Source organism: Manacus candei, unplaced genomic scaffold, assembly GCF_025592945.1.
Source record: "Manacus candei isolate 608988 ecotype Guabito, Panama unplaced genomic scaffold, ASM2559294v1 h1tg000057l, whole genome shotgun sequence".
Classification (NCBI taxonomy): Eukaryota; Metazoa; Chordata; class Aves; order Passeriformes; family Pipridae; genus Manacus; species Manacus candei.
The window spans coordinates 12,517,565-12,539,119 of NW_026138105.1; the positions used below are offsets into that span (position 1 = coordinate 12,517,565).

Here is a 21,555-nt window from a genome sequence, read left to right on the forward strand (position 1 = left end):
AGGTGGGAAGGAGCCCTGCAGCCAGCTGGCACACAGGATGGGCAGGTGGGTGAGCATCTGCCCCAGAGGCCTCCCTGTGCCCTCTCCAAGGGGAGGAGAGGGGCACCGTGTGCTGGTTTGCATTTGGAGATGCCAAGGGTGGGTGCACCATCATCAGCGCTGTCATCGGGGCTGTCACTGGTGGCCAGTGGCGCTGAAGCCCTGGTCAGGAGGTCACCAGGCTGCCCCAGGGCACAGCTTCTGGCACAGGGCTGGCACATGAGGGCACGATGACACCCTTTGTGATGGCACCCATCACAAAGGGTGAGTACATGGGGCTCCCAGGACGGGGACCTGCTTCTGTGGGTCACCTTGGGTACCTGGCAAGTGGGGTGTCACAGATGAGCCCCTTTCCCCTCCTGTCCTGCATCCCCCTTGGGGGTGGTGCCTCCAGGGTGGGTTTTGGGGAGCACAGTGTGGGACAAGGGGTGTGGACAGCTTCGTGGGAGCCAGGAACAGCTCAGTGCAGCTCGTCTTGGCTTGGCACAGCTTGGCACAGCTCGGCTCAGCTCAGCTCAGCTCCCGCAGCTCGGAGGGAGGTGAGTTATGAGGAGCTCGGAAAATCAGAGTCAGCTGCAATCCTGGGGACAGCCGGGGCAGACCCACAGCCGCCGCCGGAGCTGCCGGAGACCCACCACGGCTCCCACTGATCGGCCTGCCGGGGGGCTCAGCCCTGCCCGGGGGGCTCAGCCCTGCCCGGGGGCTGCCACCGGCATCCCCAGCCCTGCCGGGGCCGGGAGAGGGGGGCTGAGCCTGGGGGGGCTGAGCCGGGGGGGGGGCTGGCTCAGGCAGCGTCACCCGCCTGGCTCCACCCCCCCAAAAATCGCAGGGGGCTTCGCTGTGACCCCGGCGCTGGGATGGCAGCGGGACAGTCGGACCGCGGCGGGACGGCGGGACAGTTCCCAGCCGAGGTGGTGGCTGGAGCGCTCCGGGGGGATCCAGCCAGGGCGTTTGCCAGTCGCTTTGTTGCTGCTGAGGGATTTTTTTTTTTAGGATTATTATTATTTTGAAGGGGAGGGTGAGGAGGGGGGGTTGACACTGGCTATAAAGGCAGAGCTCTCCGGAGCAGACTGCACTTTCCCCGCCACCATGAGAGCTCCCCGGGCCTGACAGCCCCAGCCTGCCCCAGTGTCACCGGCTCATGCTGCCCTGAATCGTGGCTGCGCGCCCGGAGCCCGGGGTGGGATGGTGTGAGCCCGGAGCCGCTCCTCGCCCTCCCACCGCCCCTCACCGGCTCTGGCAGGAGCCGAGCCCGCCAGCCGCTTGGATGATTTGATTCCTTCCCTGCCCGAAATCACTCCTGCCCAGATGCAGTGGATAATATTCATGTTGCTGTTATTCATCAGCTCCATGGAAATGCTCACGCAGAACCGATGGAAGAAGCAAGGTATGGTGTGTGTGGTGGGCTTGTCCTGCTCTGGTACTGCAGGGTGGCTTGGGGACACCAGGCTGCCTGTCCTGCCTGCCCGGAGCGAGCAGGAGCTGTGAACTAGGGATGGAGGATGCCAGGAACCAACATCCCCCAACCCATCCCTCAGGCCCCTTGGGGACCATCTGCGTTCCCCTCTGGGTGTGTGGCACAGGGCTGCTTGGCAGTGCAGGGAAATGCAGAGCCATCAGGGCTGGCAGGGGACAGGGGATGCTGCCTGGCACTGGGACCAGCTCTGCAAACCCCAGCAGAGCCCGATGCAGTGGGGATAGCACAAAATGGGCTGATTTTCCAGTATTTCCCTTCTCTGCATTACACACCAAGTGTGTGGGGAGTAAAACCTCCTGGAAGGATGCTCAGAGCCACGTCAGGCACTGACTGTCCCCTGCCCATCCTTCCCCTGGGCAGAGGCACCAGCCAAGCTGCTGCTCAGTGCCCGGGCAAAGGCAGGGTGTGCTGGGGCTGTGCCGAGGCACGTGCACCCTCCATTGGGCACTGGCTCATGTCCCTTCACGGGGCAGTGCCAGGCAGTGCCAGCCGGCTGTGGAGAGCAGGGCCAGGGCTGGTGCTCATCTCTGTGCCATGAATGTCTCAGTTTTGGGGCCAGTGTGTGCCAGGGTAGGGACAGGACCTGGCAGGACGAGGGCTTGGGGCTGGAGCCTGGGCAGCTTTCCTTGAACTTGTTCCATATTAAAGGCATGTGGTAGCAGTAGGTGTGTGTTAAGATGTGGGTGACCAGGCTGGCGGCCGAAACACCCCTGGATGGGAAACAGCCTGGCACCAAGAGGGGCTCTGAGTGCCATGGGGTCACTGCTTCAGCTGCTGGTGCTGCATGCTAAGTGGCCCAATTTTCTGAGATGCTCAAGGGCCTCAGGTCCTGGCAGCACTGGGTGGTCTGACCATGGCTTCACACCCTAAACGCGTTATATCCCCCGGGATAAACAGCAGAGAAGGGCCAGCACAGTCTCTTGGGGCTGGGAGCCATGAGGGATGCTGCAGCACCCCAGAGCCACCCCACTGCTACTGGGAGCTCTGGCCTGGGTAGCCCAGTGTCCCAGAGACTCCATCCAGTGCCTACAGACATCAGGGTGGCAGGGCTGGGCTCAGGGTGGGCAGATAAGGAGATGTCGCACAGATGTCCAGCAGAGCTCAGATACCCACTGTGCCCCCTGCCCAGTGCCCATCCCAGCTCAGCCCTGCAATCTTCCATCGCCGCTAGGCAGGAGGAGAATAAACCCCCCACTTGTCTCTATCCCCAGTCCCGTGGTTTTGGCGTGAGCCACGTTCTGTTGAGTGGCACAGCTCCACGGTGGCTCACGATGTTGCTCCTGATGGCAAAGGTGTGTGCCATGCTGGCAGCCCTGCAGGGTGGAGGAGCTTCTCCCAGCTCCACACCACGGAGCTATTTCCAAAGCCAGTGAGAGGAAGGAGGCCCTGGAGCCCTCCCAGGGCTCCCCATCTTCCCTACGCAGACTGGGGTGGAAGGAGAGTAGCAAAAGAAAAACATCAAAAAGAATTAGGGAAGGGAAAGAGGCTCGTAAATCCCAGGGTCTCCAGGGAAGCCGCTCCAGCTGCAGCCAGGAACACAAATGTTGTCAGCGTTTGGTAAATATGTAACGGAGACCATAACAACTTAATGGATCCAAGGTGCTTCGTTAGGGCTCCCAACAGAGGCAGCTCTAATGAAGGCTCCTGGCAGTGCTGCCGCCACAGCCCCTGTGCCCCGGCAAGGGGATAGGGATGAGCCAGCTTGGCAACAACTATATGGCACTGTGGCACCAGGGACTGGCTTGTGCCAGGGTCCAGCACACGGGACTGCAGGTCGATGTATGCCAGCATCCTCTGCCAGCATCTCCCCAGCTTCTCCAACTGCTGCTTCCACTATCCCCTCTGTCCCAGCCCTGTGGTGATGGGGCCCTTCTGCTGCAGCTCCTGGGGTCAGAGGGGACCTGTGCCAGGCATCACTCCCGGGGCTGAGCCTGTGTCTGTGCCAGGCAGCACCCAGCAGGTGGATGTGGCTTGGGGCAACCTGATCTAGTGGAAGGTGTCCCTGCCCATGGTAGGGGGTCGGAACGAGATGAGCTTTAAAGTCCCTTCCAACCCAAAACATTCTGTGATTCTGTGATTCTATAGAGCACAGGGTTCTAGCATGCAGCACCAGGGCTGCTGGCACTGTCACCACTGCTCAGTGTGGACCAGGGGAGCCTGTGGTGTCGGAGGCAAGCAAACGCTTCCCAACATCCTGGGCACAGTGAAGGCATTGGACATCTGTGAGCAGGAGCTTGGTGGCCCCTTATGGTGATGCCCAGATGGCCCCCAGAGCTCCCAAAGTGCCCCTAAGCTCAGAGTTTAGGTCCCCAGTTCCCAAAGTGCCCCGGTGCCAGGAGCATCCCTCTGGGCTGCTTTTCTGTAGGTGCAGGGAAACGGCTTGGGGAGCAGGAGGGTTAGTGGTGTCTCCATGGACTAGTGGGTGTTGGCACCCTGTCCTTGTCCCAGGGAGGAGAGACCACCTCAGGGTCAGCCGCCCTCCCCCTCCTGCAGGTCAGGATCACGGGGAAGGCAGCCAGGGAGGCGGCAGAGGCTCTTGAGCAACCAGACAGATCCTTATCTCGGCTCCTCTTGAGTGCTTCCAAAATGCCCTTTGTCCCCTGACACTTAACAAGCATCAACTGATTAATCCAGGTCAGAGCATATTTCTACCCACTGACCCACTGGTTGTTTCACTTCCCACGGGATGGGCACAGCTGGCTGGGGATGGGCCTCAGGCTGGCACCCATGGGCAGTGCTGGGCACGGGGCAAACCCTCAGTCTGGACCTTGGGGTGATGGAGGCTGTCAGTGATGCCCAATGGAGCGATGGCATCTGTGTGTCCCCATGCTGCCAGTGCAGGCAGAGGTGGGGATTTAGGTAGCAGAGGGAGGCAAGGAGGTGTCTGCAGGGGGACAGGACAGTGCTGTTACCCTGCATGTCGCAGAGGGGCTTCCACGGGGCTGGGACTCTCCCTGGCACCTTGACACTTGTACTGCAGCCAGGCCACAGCCCCTCTCCTCCATTTGTCCCTCCAGCGAGTGCCGGCCTGCTGGAAAACTGCACAGGCTGCATCCTGTGCTCTGAGGACAACGGCTGCATCACCTGCCACCACCGGCTCTTCCTGCTCATCTGGAGGGACGGCATCCGCCAGTACGGGATGTGTGTCCACACTTGCCCGCCCGGCTACTTCGGTGTGCGGGGTCTGGAGGTCAACAGATGCACAAGTACGTCCCGCGCCAACCAGCGCCCCCCTGCTCCTACTGGTGCCCCCCTGCTCCTACTGGTGCCCCCCTGCTCCTGCCGGTGCCCCCCTGCTCCCCTCACCGCCCTGCAGGTCCCGGTGCTGTGGGAAAGGCGACGGCTTCATTTCCTGCAGCATCCCTGGCGGCACGGAGGCACAGATCCAGGGGGCAGCCAGGGGGCTGGGGGGCTTCCTCCCCTTTCCCCTTGCCCAGAGCTGCAGCCTGCACCCCACAGGTTTTGGGTCCCCAGTGGGGTGCTGGGGCTACCACGTGTGCTGGGCTCTCCCACTGACGGGCCGTCCCTCCTGGCAGAGTGCAGGTCGCCCAGCTGCGAGAGCTGCTTCAGCAGAGACTTCTGCATGAAGTGCAAGGACAAGTTTTACTTGTACAAGGGCCAGTGTTTTCGGCAGTGCCCCCCCAGCACTGCGGCACAGCCTGGCACCCGAGAGTGCCAAGGTAAGCAGCACCCTCACCCCTTGCCCACCATCCCTGGGGTGCCTGGTGCCGCGGGGTCACCGTCCTCGTTCTGCCCCCAAATCCCCGCAGAGACGTGCGAGCCGGGGCCGTGGAGCGAGTGGAGCGCCTGCACCCACGAGAGCCGGACCTGCGGCTGCAAGTGGGGGGTGGAGACGCGGGTGCGGGAGGTGCCGGAGGCTGCCCGGGAGGAGGGGGCTGCCTGCCCCCCGCTGCAGGAGAGCAGGAGGTGCCGCATGAAGAAGCACTGCCCGGGAGGTGAGCACCGTGTCGGGACTGGGGGCAGCTTCGTGAACCTCCAAAGGGATCCCTGAGAGGAACTGCGGGAGCGGGACGGTGGCAGCAGGGGTCTGGCAGTGGCTGGAGAGCCATGCTGTCATGTCCCAGGCATTTTGAGGCTGGTTCTGGGGAAAGCCGCCCATCTCAGGCACATGTGCTGAGCAGCCCTAGAGCTGGCTGCTCCCACCTGGCAGCCCCTGAGACTGCCTGGGACCGGCCGGTGTCTCCTTCCACACTGGGCTGGGCTGGGCTGGGCACTGGCAGGAACCGCCACGGTGGAATGAGGCTGCTGAGCTCCAGCTCCCATCCTGCCACAATGTGAAGGGAACAGCATGGACTGGGCTTTCTGCACTGCAGCTGAGAGTTAGGAGGGTTGAGCGCCACAGGGGAGGTTCCTGCAAAAACCTCCAAGCCCCACAAGTACACGGAGCACTCGTGGAGCAGGGGGGTGTGACCCAGGGGATTTCTGATGGCTCAAGTTTTGGGAGACACCCCAGGGCAGAGTCCCTCTTTGTGGCTTATCCATCCAGATGTTCCCTTGTGCTCCTGTGCCTCCCCCCACCTCGTCTCCAGGCTGGGGACTCCCCAGCTCAGGGATCCCCCCACCTCTTGCAGCACCCAGACCTGCTGCAGGGCCTGGCCAGGCTGTGCGTGCACGGGTGCAGGGCTGGCGATGGGAACCGGGACATGGCTGATGTCATTTTTGGATGCAGACGGCTGGACTGAAGCTATCCTAATAAATCTCCACTTAATAACTGGCAGAAAGGGGGATGCATGAGATACCGATCTGTAGGGCCTGGCAGCAGATCTGAGCCACTGAGGGTTGCGGTTCGGAGCTGCGGGATCGCTCTGTGCCGTGGGAAGCCCCAGCCGGCACCGCCAGCGTGGCGGGGACGAGGGAGGACAGGACTGCGAGGGTGGAGAGAAAAAAGGATGGAGAAGGGGGGCAATAGCAGGGGATGTGCGTGCTGGGCTGGGGCCGTGGAGCCAGGAGAGCAGCTTCATCCCAGTGCCATCAATCATAAGTAATATTTTCCTGCTGACAGCACAGAGGAGCTGATTCCCTTCCCCATCCAGGCCCCGACTCACGTCTTTGGGGTGCCAGGTGGCATAGATTTTGAGGATGTTCCCCTCCCTGCTGGGCTGTGCCAGCTCTGGACCCGCAGAGCTGGTGACAGTTTGATGTGAGAAGTTTGGCATGGGAGGACAGGCAGCTCCGGAGCACCATGTCCTGTGGCACTGTGCCTGTGCCTGTGCCCAGCCCTGCCTGGCACACAGCGGGTCCCACTGGTGGGGACTGTGGCACCAGCGTTTTGGGAGCACCCCATCGTGTGAGGTGATTTGGAAGGCAGTGGCACCCCAGAAAAGTGCTTGGCCTCCTGCCTCTGCTCAGGCCTCTGCTCCTGCAAGCTGGGAGCCCTGAGGCTATGGTGATGGTCTCAGGGAATGGCAGGACTCTATTCTCGAGGCCACTATCTTGGATCAGCTTCAGAGACAGGTCTGGCCCCTGTCAGAGGGGAATCCAATCCATGTCAGAGGGGAATCTGTGTCAGAGGGAATCCCATCAGTTCCCCCCAAGCAGCCCCACAGGAGAGGGCAGCCCCTCCATGTGTCCAGCTCCGGGGCAGGCTGTTGGGTGTCCCTGCCGTGGCAGAGCATGTTCCTGCCCTCGCTCCCAGGCTCCTGCCCGCCCGGCCAAGTGCTGCATTATGGGATCCAGATGCTGGAGGAGGACGGGGAGTTCACTTGATGCAGCCGAGACACCCCCAGCCCTGGCGAGCCAGGGCAGGCGGCTGGACCTGACCGTGTGACGAGAGATTTGTGCCACCACTTCTGAGCCATCCGGGTGGCTGGAAGGGAGAAGCCGCCGCTCTTGGCCGAGACACAAACCCCTCACACCACTGTAAATCTGCCTTGGGTGTCTGTCCCGCTCTCTCCAGACGCTTGGCGTGCGTGCCGTGCCCTCTCCTTTGTGGGTGGCAACTGTCTGGGAGATCAGAGCTGAAAAACAGCTGGGCAGGACAAGAGCTGAAGCCCTGGAAAGGGCTCTGGGACAACAGTACTGTCACACACAGCACTGGGGATGATCGTGGTCCCTGTGCCCCTTGTGCGAGGGCTGCATGGGGAGAGCACCACTGGACCCTCCCTATGTCACTCAGATTGGAGTGGACGCAGAGGGGGAAGGAGAGACAAAGCTCCCCAGCTTTTGGGGCAACCATTCTGCTCCTCAGCATGAACCCCCCTTTCCCTTTGAAGCCCAGGGTTTATCGTGAATCCCTGTTTCTTTGGTGTCTCAATACCAACACCTTGGCCATCTGGAGGGTGTATGGGGCAGCCCCTTGGGGTGAGCAGACATTTGGGTCCCAACAGCCTGACCCTGGAAGGCTGACAGTGAGTTGGCCTTAATGGGATGCATCCAGTTTCCACCAGCATGTCGGTTGTTCCACCAGGATAGGGGGCATGCACACATGGAGAGCATTCCCAGGGAGAGCTTTAGCACCTATGCATGGGTGAACCCCAAGGCCACTCCGCTTCCCACCATGCCCAAGTCGTCACACAGGGTCCATGCCTGGGTCCCATGGGGCAGCACCTTCCCACCTTCCTCTCCAGAGAGAAGGGAGGCACGTTCCCACACCACAGCAGAGCTGGGCATGTCTGTGCCATGGCTTTGGGGTGTTGGTGCAGCCACTGTCCCTCTCCAACATCCCCAGTCCTTACTCAGAGAGAAGTTGGGGTGTCTCTGGGCAGCACCTGCTTTGGTTGAGCTGCCCCAGCCCACTTCTGGGGGTTTTGGGGTATCAGGATTTAGAGTCCAGCCATGGGAGCTGTGGGGACAACACACCAGTGTCATTCTGCCCATGCCACCAGTGCATCCAGACCCCCCCATAGACCCTTGCTGCTATTTCATGACCCTGAGAGGGCTCTGGGGTCCCAAAAATCAGAAACTGGGTCCAGCACGAACCTCTGAGGGAGGATATGGGATCAGCATCCCATGGATGGGGCTCAGGCTGTATCACATTGTCCAACCAATGAATGAGCCCTCCTTCTCTCCTCCTTTTTCTGTTCCAGACAAAACCGAACCCAGAAATAAAAGCAAAAAGCGACAGAAGAAGCCGAAGACAGAACGGCATGTGGGTACCTAGCAGGCACCAGCACAGGAGCTGGAGCACCATGGTGGGAGCTCCCAACCAGCTCCTGCCACGGTGCCCTGGCCACATCACCCCCATTTTTCCATCCACCAAAAAAAAAAAAAAAAAAAAAAAAAATTGCACAATTTTCTCTGCCCCCCCTTCCCCCTTCCCCCTTTTTCTTTTGAGAAAATTTATGGCCTGTAAAACACTTCCTTTTCAGAGAATCTAATTTGTAGTGTCCAAAGCAAAGCCCTGGGGCTTGGGGAGGGGGTGGCTCCTTTATTCCTCTTTTTTTCCTTCTCCCCTAGCCTGCTCCTTCCTTTCCTCCAGATGGGTGGGATGGGGTTGGACCAAGGGTTGGACCCTGCTAATGAAGATGATGCCTGCCTGGACACTGTCCCCCAGGGCTGGGAAATGCCCTGTCCCCACAGGGTCCCTATTTTACAGGAGTGCTGGGGGCACAGCACACCACTGAGCTGCTCCAGGTGCTGGATAGGGTCCCCCATCCTCAGCTACTGGCACAGGGAGCCACGGGACTCCCAGGGTTGAGACTCCAAGGTCGGGACCCCACTGGCGACCATGTCACTGCTCACAGGAGCCCAACCTGGTACTCAGCATCCCCACTAGCACAACCACGGGCCAAATCCTGCTGTCCTGGGGCTCGGAGGGCAGCTGGACCCCCAGACTGGGAACCCTTCTGGGGACCATGCCAGCCCAGCGCTCATCATCTCCACGGGCCAAATCCTGCCATCCTCTGGCTGACGGAGAGGCTGGAGCAGCTTCCCTCCCCAGCTGGATGTGGGCACAGGAATGTGGGGTGACTGTGGCCATCTTTGGTCCAGGACAGGGACACACACACTGTAAGTGCCAGCGCAGTCAGGGAATGCCGCTGCCTCCTGTGCAGCGCTGCAGCCCCTCCCAGCCATCCCCGGGGGCACGACAGGGGGGTGCTGAGCCCCGCCGTGCCGTTCTGACCCTCCAAGCCGGCAGCCAGACTGTGCGCGTCCGGAGGACTGTATCGGTTTATTTACCACGTGTGAGCTCAAATCGCTGCCCCAGCGGCAGGTAACTCTGCGTTTGGGGGTTTGCCGGGGTCCGAGCCCCCCGTCCCTGCCCTGAGCGTGGGCGGGGGGTGGCCGCGGTGTGTCAGGGCTGCGGGGGCTGCACAGACCCTTCAGGACGGGAGCGCTGGGTGTCAGCAGCGAGCCAGTCCCGGAGCCGGCGCGAAGCTGCCGGAGCAGCTCCTCGGATCTCTTCGCGGCAAATAAATGGATTAACCCCCCGGCATCCTTCCTGCCTCCGTTTTCCTTATTCCCACGAGTTGCTGCCGGAGGGGGACCGGGATGCTGGCTGTGGCCACGGTGGTACCCCCCCATGCCAGGCATGGCTCCCCATGGAGGGGCACCCTGTCCTGGCCCCCAGCACTCTGCTCCAGCCCCTCAGCACAGCGGGAGTCTGGGGAAAGATTTTATTTTAGTTTTTTATTTAAAGCACCGTCAGCAACCCTTCGTGTCCGAGCCAGCACTGGAGCAAGCAGCAAGTGGGACACTGGGACTATCATTCCACAGGGATTGGGAAGCACCAAGGGGCTTTTCTGGCTGATGGACAGAATTCTCCTCTCCTGTGATGCTCGGATATCCCCTTGGCAGCCTGTCCCCAACACTGGGATTGCCCCCTCCTGGGGAACACATTCTAGATCTATCCCACCACGTGGGCTGGCAGACGTGGTGACCCCCAATTCTGGTGGGAGCCCATCAGCACCCGGTGGACCCCCAGACTGCGGGGTGGGCACCCCAAACCCCACGCACTGTCTGACTGTGTCCTGCCAAGCTCTGCCTGGGATACAGCCCCCCATCCTGGTCCCCACGGGCTGATCCCGTGGCTGGAGCAGCCAAATCCAGGCCTGGCTCCTGCTGGCATTATAAATAGCCGGGAATGGGGGGGGAGCTGTGCTCCCCGGGATAGGGGGGGCGGGGGGTGGCAGGTCCCAGCGGGTGCTGATTGGGGTTTCACCGGGTGCAGGGCCGGAGGGTGGGAGGGCTCGGTGCTGCCACGGCGCTGCCCACCCCGGGAGGTGCAATGAGCTGTGCAGAGAACAGCTGGGGGAGGAACGGGGGCTGCGTGTGCGAGTGTGTGTGTGTGTGTGTGTGTGTGTGTGTGTATGTGTGTGTGTTTGTGCGCGAGAGACATTTATAGATCACGTGTGAAACTTGATCTCCCCAGAGTGGACTCAGAGGAGAGAAAAAAGATAGAAGTATTGTTTTTAAACAGATTTTTCCCTTTGTTTTTCTTTTTTTTTCCCTCCCCTCTCCCCCTGCGAGGGCTGGTGATAAAAGGCCGCGGCGGCCAGCGCCGGCTCAGAGGGAGGAAATGCCGAAATCTCCTCGGCTCGACGCGGCGGCGGCGAGCGCCCACTGACCCACCCCGGCACAGAGCAAACTGCCGGCGCCTTCCCTGCCGTGGCACCCCGGCACCGTGGGGACCTCTGTGCCATGTGGGCGCTCCGCCTTGGCCTCGTGGCCCTGGCCTGTGCCACGACAGCTCTGTGTGCCACCAGAGCCCAGCGCCGGGCGCTGGACGGGGGCGGGCGCCGGCGCTACCACCGAGTGCAGCACGGGCACTGCAGCTACACCTTCGTGCTGCCCGAGGCTGACCCACTGCCCTGCCCGGCCTCCCCCGGTCCTGCCCCTGGCCCGGCCAACGGGTTGCTGCAGCGGGACTCGCCGGCAGGCACCGCACATGCCGGGCATGGGGCTGCCCAGCGCCTGCAGCACCTCGAGAGGATCCTGGAGAACAGCACCCAGTGGCTGCTGAAGGTAGGAGGTGGGGTGTGGGGTGTGGGGGCACGGGCAGCAGGGTGGTGTGGGCAGGGGTCTGTGTCCAGCACTCACACGTGCAGCGTCCCCGTGCCACTTTCTGCTCCAGCTCCCTGCCTGCCGGCGGCACAGCTGGAGACATTTGGGACTATGTGCACCTGAGCAGCCAGGTCAGCTTTTCCCTGCAGATGTGCAGCTGCTGTCAGGCACTGTCTGCGTGGAGGGGATGGGAGCTGCAGATCACTCACCCAGATCTCATCCCACTGAGGCTGTATTCCCTGTCCATCCCTGCCACAGGGCTCCTTGGGGTCCTAGCTAGGTTAGCCATGCCAGACACCTCTTGGAGCTCAGCATTCCTCATTCTGGGTCAGGATATTAGGAAGGGGTTTGGCTGGTGGCAGAGTGAGGGACCTAAGGACAGAGGCCACCAAAATCTCTCCAGATTCATCGTTTTCCCTCCTATGGGTTTTGCCAAAGCTCCCGGCACTCGGTGAGACTTTGTGCAGTACCTGTGGCTCCTGGGCAGCCCTGTGACCCATGGGAGAGTGCAGGGTGGGGGCAGTGAGATGCCACACCAGAGGGGCTGTGTACCCACAGGGTTTCCCTCCCCTACCCCCATCCCCAATGCCTGAGACAGGAAGCAGCATTTCCTTTCTGAAGCCCCCATCAGCCGAGCACAGCTGCCTGCGTCAGACCCAGGAATAGCTCATCCCAGGGGACACCTCTTGGGGGGCCCCTAAGCCCTGCGCCCCACGCCTGAGTGCCTGGGTGCCTGAGCTGATAAGAGGGGAAGTGGCTTGTCCCCAGCTGTCACCGACTCAACAGAGCCACATCCAATGTCCTGTGGTGTCCCACTGGGGCGCAAGAGGTGTCCCACTGATGTGCCTCTGCAGCCTCATTTCCTGGGTGATGCCCCAGCTGAGGTGAGTGCTGAGCCCCCGCAGCACTTGGGGATGGGGATGGGGCCAACACACTGAGTGGGGGTCTCGGGGGTGACCTGTGCCAGCCACACTGTTCCGATAGCCACCCTGGGTGTGGGGGACAGGGTGGGCAGCAGAGACGTGCAGGGTTGTTCCTTGTCCCATCCTAGAGGACAAATTCCTCAAAAGCTGGGAAAATGCTGAACCATGGCTCTGCTGGAAACCAGCCCAGGGGGTTGCAGACGGATCAGCAGGGCCAGCGACAACCCAGTGGCACTGAATCTCCACCACTGTGGGACCTGTTGGGTCTGCTGGGCACACGCAGCCCTAGGATCCCTGTGCCCTGGGGTATCTGCCTTGCTGTCCCTGTGCCATGGTGTCTTTGTGGCCTGTGTGTCCAGCCCTGTTCTGAGCTTCTCCCGCGATGAGGGCAGCCTTTGGACATGGCCGAACAAGACAGAGAGCCAGGAGTCCCACCACAGCTGCTGCCCCAGTGTGGGGCTGCACATCTGGGCAGCTGTGGCAGCAGTGCCCCCTCACCCCAGCCCCAGTGGGGTGCTGGGTCCCATCCTGTTCTATCCATCCATGCCATCATGAACATCCCACCCCATTCCATCCCATCACAAGCATCCATCCCATCCCACCCTATCCCACCCCATCCCACCCCATCTTGCAGCACAGTTCTCTCCTTTTAGAGGCAGCTTACAGCTATGTTTTTTTCTGTTGTTCCCTGGCTTCCCGAATTTCAGTGGAGCTGCCCAACAAGGCTTGTTTTGGTCGAACTCCAGCCCCGAACAAACAAACCAGGGCTCAAAGGAGGCATCGGGTTCAGGGACAGATCGTAAACAACATCGCATCCCCGTCTGCTCTGCCCTGGTATGGGGAGCCCTGCAGGGTGATGAGGAATTTGGAGGTCCCCTGAGACCCAGCAGGGCTTCCCAGCAGCCCCAGCACCATCCTCCTCCAGGAAGCTCATCCATGGCACTGGGGGGCTGGTCCAACCTCCCCCTGTGCAGGCCCCCGTGGCTGTAGCACACACGGACGTGACAAGGACCCAGCACACAGGGACACGTTGGCTGCTCCTGTTTCAGGAGGAATTAATTTTAGTTCAAACACAAACATTTGATGGTGCCACTGGGCCTGGGTGGGCTCAGAGGGGGTTGGGGTCCCCTGTGGGGCAGTGGCAGTTTGGCAGCTCTGGGGCAACAGGGGCTGGTGCTGCTCACGCTGGGATGGGTGCAGGGGTGTGAGCAGCAGGTGGGGTCTATCTCTCCACTTCTGGCTCAGGGATCCCCCAGCCAGTGCTTTCGGGATGCTTAGAAATGCCAGGGCAGGGACAGGTGAGGGACAGGGACAGGAACTGGTGAGGGATGTGGCTGCAAGAAGACAGCACAGGATCATGCAGCCATGGCCAACAGGATCTTGGCATAGGAGCAGAGGGTGACTGGGGTTCCTTCTGCTCCAGGGCAGCTCTTTGGGGTGATCCACAGCATGACAGTTCATCCCCCTACTGTTTTGCTTTTATGGTGGAGGAATGAGTCTGGTGGGACCTTCTGAGCCCAGGGGAGCCCCATGAGGTGAGGGGAGGACAATCCCAGATTCCCTGTCCAGAGCACACAGCCTGTCCCACTCGTGTCCCCTGTGACACCCATGGCAGGGGACACTGTGTCCCACTCCAGCTCCAAGGGAGCTGGATGCAGGGATGGGGGCCAGGATCCAGGGCTCCCTCTCTGGGGCTCTCAGCCCTCGCTGTGCCAGCCTGACCTTTTCCATGGGTATGTTCTGCCCTCATCTTGCAGATATGTTTATTTAAAAAAAAAAAAAGTCAAAAAGCAAGACTGAGAGGGAGAAAAGGCCTCCCTGAGCCCTGTGAAGCAACAAGATTAACGACGTGGTTAAAGGGAAACTCTCCAGCAATCCCTCAGCTCGGGGAAATGTTTTCCAGACGCGGCTCTCCGACCTTTCCCTGCTTCCTCCCCGAGAGCACATTTCTGCGAAGCAAAATCCCCAGGGAAGCGGGTGCAGGCAATGCTGGCTGGGACACCCAGCCCTGAGACCCTCCTGCCCCGAGACCCTCCCGCCCCTCCACGACTGCTCGTGGTGGGGTGATGGTTTTGTCACTGCCTGGTGCTGGGGAGAAGGGAATGGGGCCCTGCCGCTGGCAGCGGGATTTTGTCATGCCAAACAAGTGCAGAGCCCTGTGCCACCAAGCCGAGCATCCCGGCACCGCTGTATTCCCGCCATGGTGCAGAGCATCCCGGCACCACTGCCTGCTTGCCACGCCGCCCAGGAAGCAGCATCCCAACCTTGCCGATTCTGGTCCACAACCCCACGAGATGAAGCGGGACACGGGGCTCTCCCTGCATCACTGGGGAGCTCGGGCAGGGAAGCAGGATCTGGGCAGTGCAGAGACAGTGGGATCTGTGAGGTGCAGGAAGCTGGGCAGCCCCGTCCCCCCTGCTCTCGGGGGCTGCTTTCCCAGCGTGGGCGGCAGCGCGGCCCCTTCCGCTCCCTGCGGCCCCCGCCGAGGGACTGTGCCCCCATCGAGGCCATCGCCCTGGGGAGGGGCTGAATGGGAACCTCATGGCAGAGTGTCCAGAAATAGCAAAGCCTTTGGGAAAGGCGGCTCCCCCGCGGGCTGGGAAAGCGGAAGCGTCATCTCAGCTGTGTCCGAGCTGTGTCGGCAGCCAGCTCCTTCCCAGCCCTGAGTGCTTCCCCGTGGTGGGGCAGCACCAAATGCTGGACAGCCACTTTCCCCAGCCCATGGTGGCCTCCCACCCTCCACTTCCCCAGCCCTGGGAAACCAGTGGCTGGGGGCTGGCAGTTGATGCCAATGCCAGTGCCGATGCCAAAACCAGCCACTTCCTGCCCGGCTGCTTGGCACGGGCCACCCCACCTGGGCATCAGCCCCAGCTTGCCAGCACACCTGGGCACACACAGGCCTGTGCCAGGTCCCAGCTGGCACCGCAGCCCAGGAATCTTGGCAGCCAGGGCCTGAGGGGGCTCCCCCGCAGCAGCTCAGCTCGCTCTACCCTCTGATAAGTTTCAAAGGGCCCCCGGGGTGGGTCCTGCCGGGCTGAAGCACACAGGGCTGTGCCTCGGGGCTGTGCCCAGCAGTGCCAGGCTCGGCCAGGGCGCCAAGACAGGACCTGGTGAGGTGTCCAAATGACCCAGTGCATCGCCACTCCCCTCCACAGCTGGAGAGCTACATCCAGGGCAGCATGAAGCCGGAGGCGGCGGAGCTGCGGCAGACGCAGAACCAGACGGCCACTGTGCTGGAGATCGGCAGCTCCCTCCTCAACCGCAGCGCCGAGCAGAGCCGCAAGCTCACCGACGTGGAGGCCCAGGTGTGTCCCCACGCCCCCACCACCCTGAGACCATGGTGGGTGGCACTGTTTGTCTGCTGATAAAAGTGGGGCGATTCCCTGAGGTGACACAGGGTTGAGTGTACCAGTGCCAGAGGTGCCAGGGCTGTGTGCCAGGGACTCGCCAGCCTGGTGACATCGGGGGTGTGGTGGGGCCCTGGCTGCTGATGCCAACACTTCCCTCTGCTCCTGAGGCAGGTGCTGAATCAGACTTGGCGCATCGAGATGCAACTCCAGGAGAATTCCCTGTCCACCACCAAGCTGGAGAAGCAGCTGCTGCTGCAGACCAACGAGATCCACAAGCTGCAGAACAGGAACAAGTAGGGGTTGGGTTGGCTCAGGGATCCCCACAGCCTTTGAACCCCACAGGGAGGCTGGTGTCTCCCACCTCACACTGCACTTTCAGGGGACTTGAACCCCTCCAGGTACTGGCTGGGGTCCCTGAGGGGTTGCACAGCCCCAGAATGGCCCCTTGGGCCTTGGGTTCCCCTGACCAGGCCCATCCCAGAGGTGGGGGTGAGATTCGTTGTGTGCAGCAGGGGATAGGGACAGCAATGGGTCCCCACAGGCATGCCAGGACACTGCAGCTGGGGCTGGGTCCACTCTGCCATCCCCATCACCGCTGCATCCCCCTCCCAGCATCCTGGAAGTGCGGGTGCTGGAGATGGAGACGAAGCAGCAGGCAGAGCTGGCAGGGGCCCACTTGGAGAAGGAGAAGTTGCAGCGGCTGCTGAGCCGGCAGAGTGGCACCATCGAGGAGCTGGAAAAGACGCTGCTGGCTGCCAGTGCCAACACCAGCCTGCTCCAGCGCCAGCAGCTCCAGCTCCTCCAGTCCGTGCAGAGCCTGGTGCGCCTCGTCTCCCAGGGCAGAGGTGAGCAGGGTGTGGGGCAGGGTGTGGGCAGGGTGCAGGCAGTGGGAGAACATCTTCCCCTCTCAGGAGGGTGCCAGGATACCCCTGTGCTCAGCTCAGCTTGAGTGATTTCACCCCAAGAGTCACAGGATTACAGAATGGTTTGGGTTGGAAAGGACCTTAAAGCTCATTTTGTTCCAACCCACCCTGCCATGGGCAGGAACACCTTCCACTAGAAAATGGGCTATGGGCTGCTCATTGCATCCAAGAAGCAGCTTGGAGCCCCCAGGGGCAGTGTCCATGGAAAACCCCCAGGGTTAGGCTGACAGTGGCCCTGGTGGCACAGGTGCCTTGCCCAGCCCTTGGGAGATGGCGCAGAAGGAAGAAAAATAGTCTGTGGGCACAAAAGCATCCAAAGGAAGAGGGAAGAGGAGCAAAACCAGGCAGGGCTGTGGGGCTGGCAGGGTTTCTGTCATCTCACTGTTCCTTCTGCCACAGCCATTTCACCTGGGCAGGAGCAGCAATTCCAGGACTGTGCCGAGGTGCGCCGGGCAGGCATCCGCACCAGCGGCGTGTACACCTTGCACATCGCCAACCTCAGTGAGCCCAAAAAGGTGAGCACAGCCTGGAGAGGGCACCTCTGCAGCACCTCGGGGTGCTGCACACCCCAGTGCCACCCAGTGCACATCAGCCCAGCCCAGAGTGGGTATCCCTGTTGTATGGCACATCCCAGGGCAGTTCCCCCCACCCCATCTGGCGCCAGGGGCTGTTCAGGGCTGAAGGCAGCACCCACCCAGTAAAGGCAGGGTTGGCACAGCCTTCCAGAAGGAGGGAAAAAATTGATTTAAAGGCAACCTGATCTGTGAACACCATGCCCCAGCCCCTGCCCACAGCCATGGAGGGAGGAGAGACCCCCCAGCCAGGCACTGGGCACAGCACATGCCTGACAGCCCCTCAGCAAGCCCTGGTGCCCATGGAGTGCCCACACCAAACTGCCCAGCCCACTGGGGGATGCACCTGACTGCCCACTCCAAGCCAACCCCAGCCGTCCCCTCTCTCCCCTCTACAGGCATACTGTGACATGGAGACAGACCAAGGGGGCTGGACTGTCATCCAGCTTCGTGCCAACGGCAGCCTCAGCTTCCAGAGGAGCTGGAGGGAGTACAAGCAGGTCTGTGCCCACCTGGGGAGGGGGGCACGCTGGGGGCACCCCGGGCACCCTGCACTCACCCACCCTGCTGTTCCCCAGGGCTTCGGGGATGCAGCAGGGGAGTACTGGCTGGGTAACGAGGCCGTGCACCTGCTGACGAGCCGGGTGCCCTACACCCTGCGAGTGGAGCTGCAGGACTGGGAGGGCGGACAGGTGTATGCCCAGTACGGGAAATTCCAGCTGGGAAGTGAGCGGCAGCTTTACAGGTAGGAGAGGGCACTGTGGAGGTGGCCACCCCGTGCACTTTCTTCTCTTCCTGGACTCCTGAGAAGTAGATTTTTAATGTATAGAATTGCATCAAGGCAGCGGGATTTGCTATCCCAGAGGGAGTTCCTATCCCGGGCAACAGCTTGCACTGAAGGTCACTGCTTGGGCAAGTGGGGTCACACAGCCATGGTCCCCACACACTCCTGGGGGTGCCAGGCATCCCCAGGCTGCCTGTGTCTAGGGCTAATGATGTCCAGTTTGCCATGACTGTGTGCTCCTGGCCACGGAGGATGGCTGGCAGCTGGGGGCTTCCCTGCTGGGCTGGAAGTGGGACCAGGCCCTGGAGATCTCCTGCACCATCCATCCCATGCATGCACCAAGCTGACCCCCAGCAAAGAGGACTGGAGGAGATTGGAGGGGTGTCCTCTCTGCCCCAGCATAGCACAGCCTTCACCCTCGGGGACCCCAACAAGCTGGATCTGCAGGATCTCTGCCTGCATCCTTCCGTGCTGTGCTCAGCTCGTGGCATCCACGGCCTCCCCGAGCAGGGCGGGGGGGCTCTGTGACCCCCCAGCAGCCGGCAGTGACGGTGACTGTGCTCCTGCTGGGCGCAGGCTGTCACTGCAGGACTACAGTGGCACGGCCGGGCAGCAGAGTGGCCTGGCCCTGCAGGGCACCCAGTTCAGCACCCGCGATGCCGACAACGACAACTGCCTCTGCAAGTGTGCCCAGATGCTCTCGGGAGGTGAGTGGAGCGGGGGGACCCCCACGCAGCACCTCGGGGTGTCCGATCACGATGCCACCCTCCCTCCCTGCTCCCTCCCTGCAGGATGGTGGTTCGATGCCTGTGGCCTCTCCAACCTGAACGGCATCTACTACCCAGCCCGGAACAACATCCGCAAGCTCAACGGCATCCGCTGGCACCACTTCCAGGGGCCCAGCTACTCCCTGAAGGGCACTCGCATGATGATCCGACCCACCAGCTTCTAATGTGCCGGCAGTTGGGGCGGCACTGAGACCGGTGCCAGCACAGAGGGAAAAGCCCAAGACAAGGGATGGCTGAGGGATACCGAGACCCCCCTGGCCACTGCAGGCAACCTTTCCCACCAGTAATTTTTTTCCACTCTTGTTTATCCAATTTTCCAGATGCCTGCAGTGTCACCATGGCCATGCTGGAGGGACTGGGGGCAGGGGTGAGGGGAGCTGGTGCTGCAGGAGCTGGCCTGGGGGCCCTGCCATGAGACAAAGCCAGCCTGGCTGAAGTGGGCTCCAGCACATGGAAACCCCCTGATCCCGCCTCAGCTTCTCTCCACAGATTTCTGCTGGGACTCAGGGGTTTGCCCTGGGGACAGGGGTTCAAGAGCCCCCCACCCCCAGTGATGAGAGCCTCTGGGACCACTGTGCACTCAGAAGGGCTCCAAGGCATGGTGGGGGCTTTGCCTTTTCACTGATTTTGGGCATTGTAAAGCCCTCACCATCCTGCTTTCCTGTAGGATTAGAGGAGCTGGGTAGGACAGAGATCTTCACAAGTACCAGGGCTGGTGGCATCCCACCATCCCCTTCTGCCCAGGCACAGCCATGCAGGGGGACACAGGCTGTCCCCTTCCAAATGTAGCTCAAGCCACTGTCTTCCTGCATGGCAGGACAGGCACTGCTCCTCACAGGATGGGGCCGGCCACCAGAGAGGACAAGAAGAGCAGGGGGTGCCTGTGGGGACCCTCAGGGGGCCCAGTCCTGGGGTGGCTGACAGCCCAGTGCTGGAAGGCACTCACTGGGAGCAGACACTGCACTGGCAGGGGGCTGGCAGAGCCCCAGGATAGCCAGGATGGGTCTGGAGGTCACAGGTGGGGAGGGGGCTGCGGTTTAAGATGGGGCTGGGGGTGGGAAGTGGTGGGTGCTGGCACTGGCACTGGCACCGGCTGTGCACGCAGCAGCGGGGGGGCTCCTGCTGCCTCCCCTCATCTCTGTCCCGAGGCACCCGCTAATTAACACTGATTAAAGCACGTGACGTCGTTGGCGCTTCCAGAAGATGCTCATCAGTGGGGAATAATTAAAAAATGGAAAACACAGGGGGCGGTGCTGCCGGTTTTCCTTCTGTCCTGGCTGGCTGCCTGCACCTCCTGCCTGCGCATGGGGCACCCATGGGAGATCTTGGCTAGCAGGAGGTGACAGTGATGGGCATTTCCCCTCCTCCCTGGAAATAACCGACAGGCTCAGCTGCACTCCCCATGAAACCGGAGCCACCGGGAGGCAGCTGCCAGGGAAAGCGATAGGGAGCACAGGGCTGTCCTGCTGTCCCCAGCAGGGACACACGACAGGGGGGCATTCCAGGGGGGCACATGCTCCTGGACGTGTCTGTGCCGGGGTTTCATGCTGGCAGTCCCGTGGGTGCCAGGTCAGATGGAGACTCCTGCCTCGGGAACACGGCTGCTGTCCGTGCATCTGCATGCACACGGAAATCATGCACACAACCACACGTGCACGTGGACATGCACATACCCTTGGACATGCGTGCACAGGATCATGCCTGCACACATGAGCACACAGGGCTTTGGGCAGCCACGTCAGGTCCCGGCCACGCAGGACATGGGGCAGTGGAGCCACACTGAGGACAGGCAGTGCCTGGGGGACATGTGGCTTCTTGGCCCATTCCCCCCCTTCTCCTTAGCCATAGCAGCAAATTTAGACCAAGCCCTGGGACACACCAGGCTGAGGAATCCAGCAGCACAGCCGGTCCCAGCCACCAGTGGGGATCCGGTTCCCTCAGAGATTTCCCCAAGGGCAAAGGCTGTCCCCGAGTGGGTGCCTGGGGTCCCTGTCCCCCTCTGATTTCCGGGGTGTTTTCCCCGGGGAGACACCTGGTGCCCCATGTGCCATCATTTAGGATCTCCTGGGTATGTGCGTCTTCCCCAGAGCACTTCATCAGGCTGACTCACAGCCAGATGCCATCCGGTCACCGTGTCCTGTCACCATGTCCTGCCACAACATCCTGCCCTCCACATCCCCAACACTCAGACCTGCCAATACCTCAGCAGGAGCTGGATGGATCCTGCCCCCCAGGCAGCAGATCTGGGTGGGCATGTACAGTGCAGGAGTTGGGCTGGGGTGGGAAATGCTTCTTCATGGGGGCTCTTTTGGGCCCTCCAAGTGCTGGGTGGAGGCCCCAGTCAAGGGGGCCCCGGTGCTGCCCCAGCCATGTGAAGCTACCCTGGGAGAACACACAGGTGTTTTTCATCTTCAAAGCACTCCCTGCACCAACTTTCATCCCAGCCCGACTGGGAGGTCTCCACTATCACCACCCCCATCTCCCAGTCTCGGGGGAGCCAGGACCCAGCCAAGCTTTGCTGGAGAGAGGCAAGGAGGCAGGGGAGGGCTGCATGGCACAGAGGGGAATCCCACTGACTGGGGCTCTGCCGGGACCTGCCAGACCCAACCACCGCCCTGCCGTACCCGCCGGGCCCCGCGCTGGCACGCCACGGCACGGCATCCATCGCTCCTGCCAGCACCCACCCGCTCAGCACCCCCAGTCCTGCAGATCCGCAGGCACTCCAAGGGTCCCTGC

At 61.7% G+C, this 21,555-nt stretch overlaps 2 protein-coding genes across 2 annotated transcripts; both read left to right on the top strand.

Moving 5' to 3' along the window:
* Positions 1 to 1,347: 1,347 nt before the first annotated feature.
* On the top strand, positions 1,348 to 8,974 carry RSPO4 (R-spondin 4). Its single transcript, XM_051802985.1, has 5 exons — positions 1,348 to 1,426; positions 4,534 to 4,722; positions 5,053 to 5,196; positions 5,287 to 5,472; positions 8,563 to 8,974. The coding sequence occupies exons 1-5, from the start codon at positions 1,348 to 1,350 to the stop codon at positions 8,634 to 8,636; spliced, it is 672 nt and encodes a 223-aa protein (XP_051658945.1). The 3' UTR covers positions 8,637 to 8,974.
* Positions 8,975 to 10,619: 1,645 nt separating this feature from the next.
* Positions 10,620 to 20,934, top strand: ANGPT4 (angiopoietin 4). Its single transcript, XM_051802936.1, has 9 exons — positions 10,620 to 11,440; positions 15,558 to 15,707; positions 15,924 to 16,045; positions 16,365 to 16,597; positions 17,075 to 17,190; positions 17,646 to 17,747; positions 17,826 to 17,992; positions 18,608 to 18,738; positions 18,823 to 20,934. Exons 1-9 carry the CDS (start codon positions 11,117 to 11,119, stop codon positions 18,981 to 18,983), a joined length of 1,506 nt encoding a protein of 501 aa, XP_051658896.1. The 5' UTR covers positions 10,620 to 11,116; the 3' UTR covers positions 18,984 to 20,934.
* Positions 20,935 to 21,555: the final 621 nt, after the last annotated feature.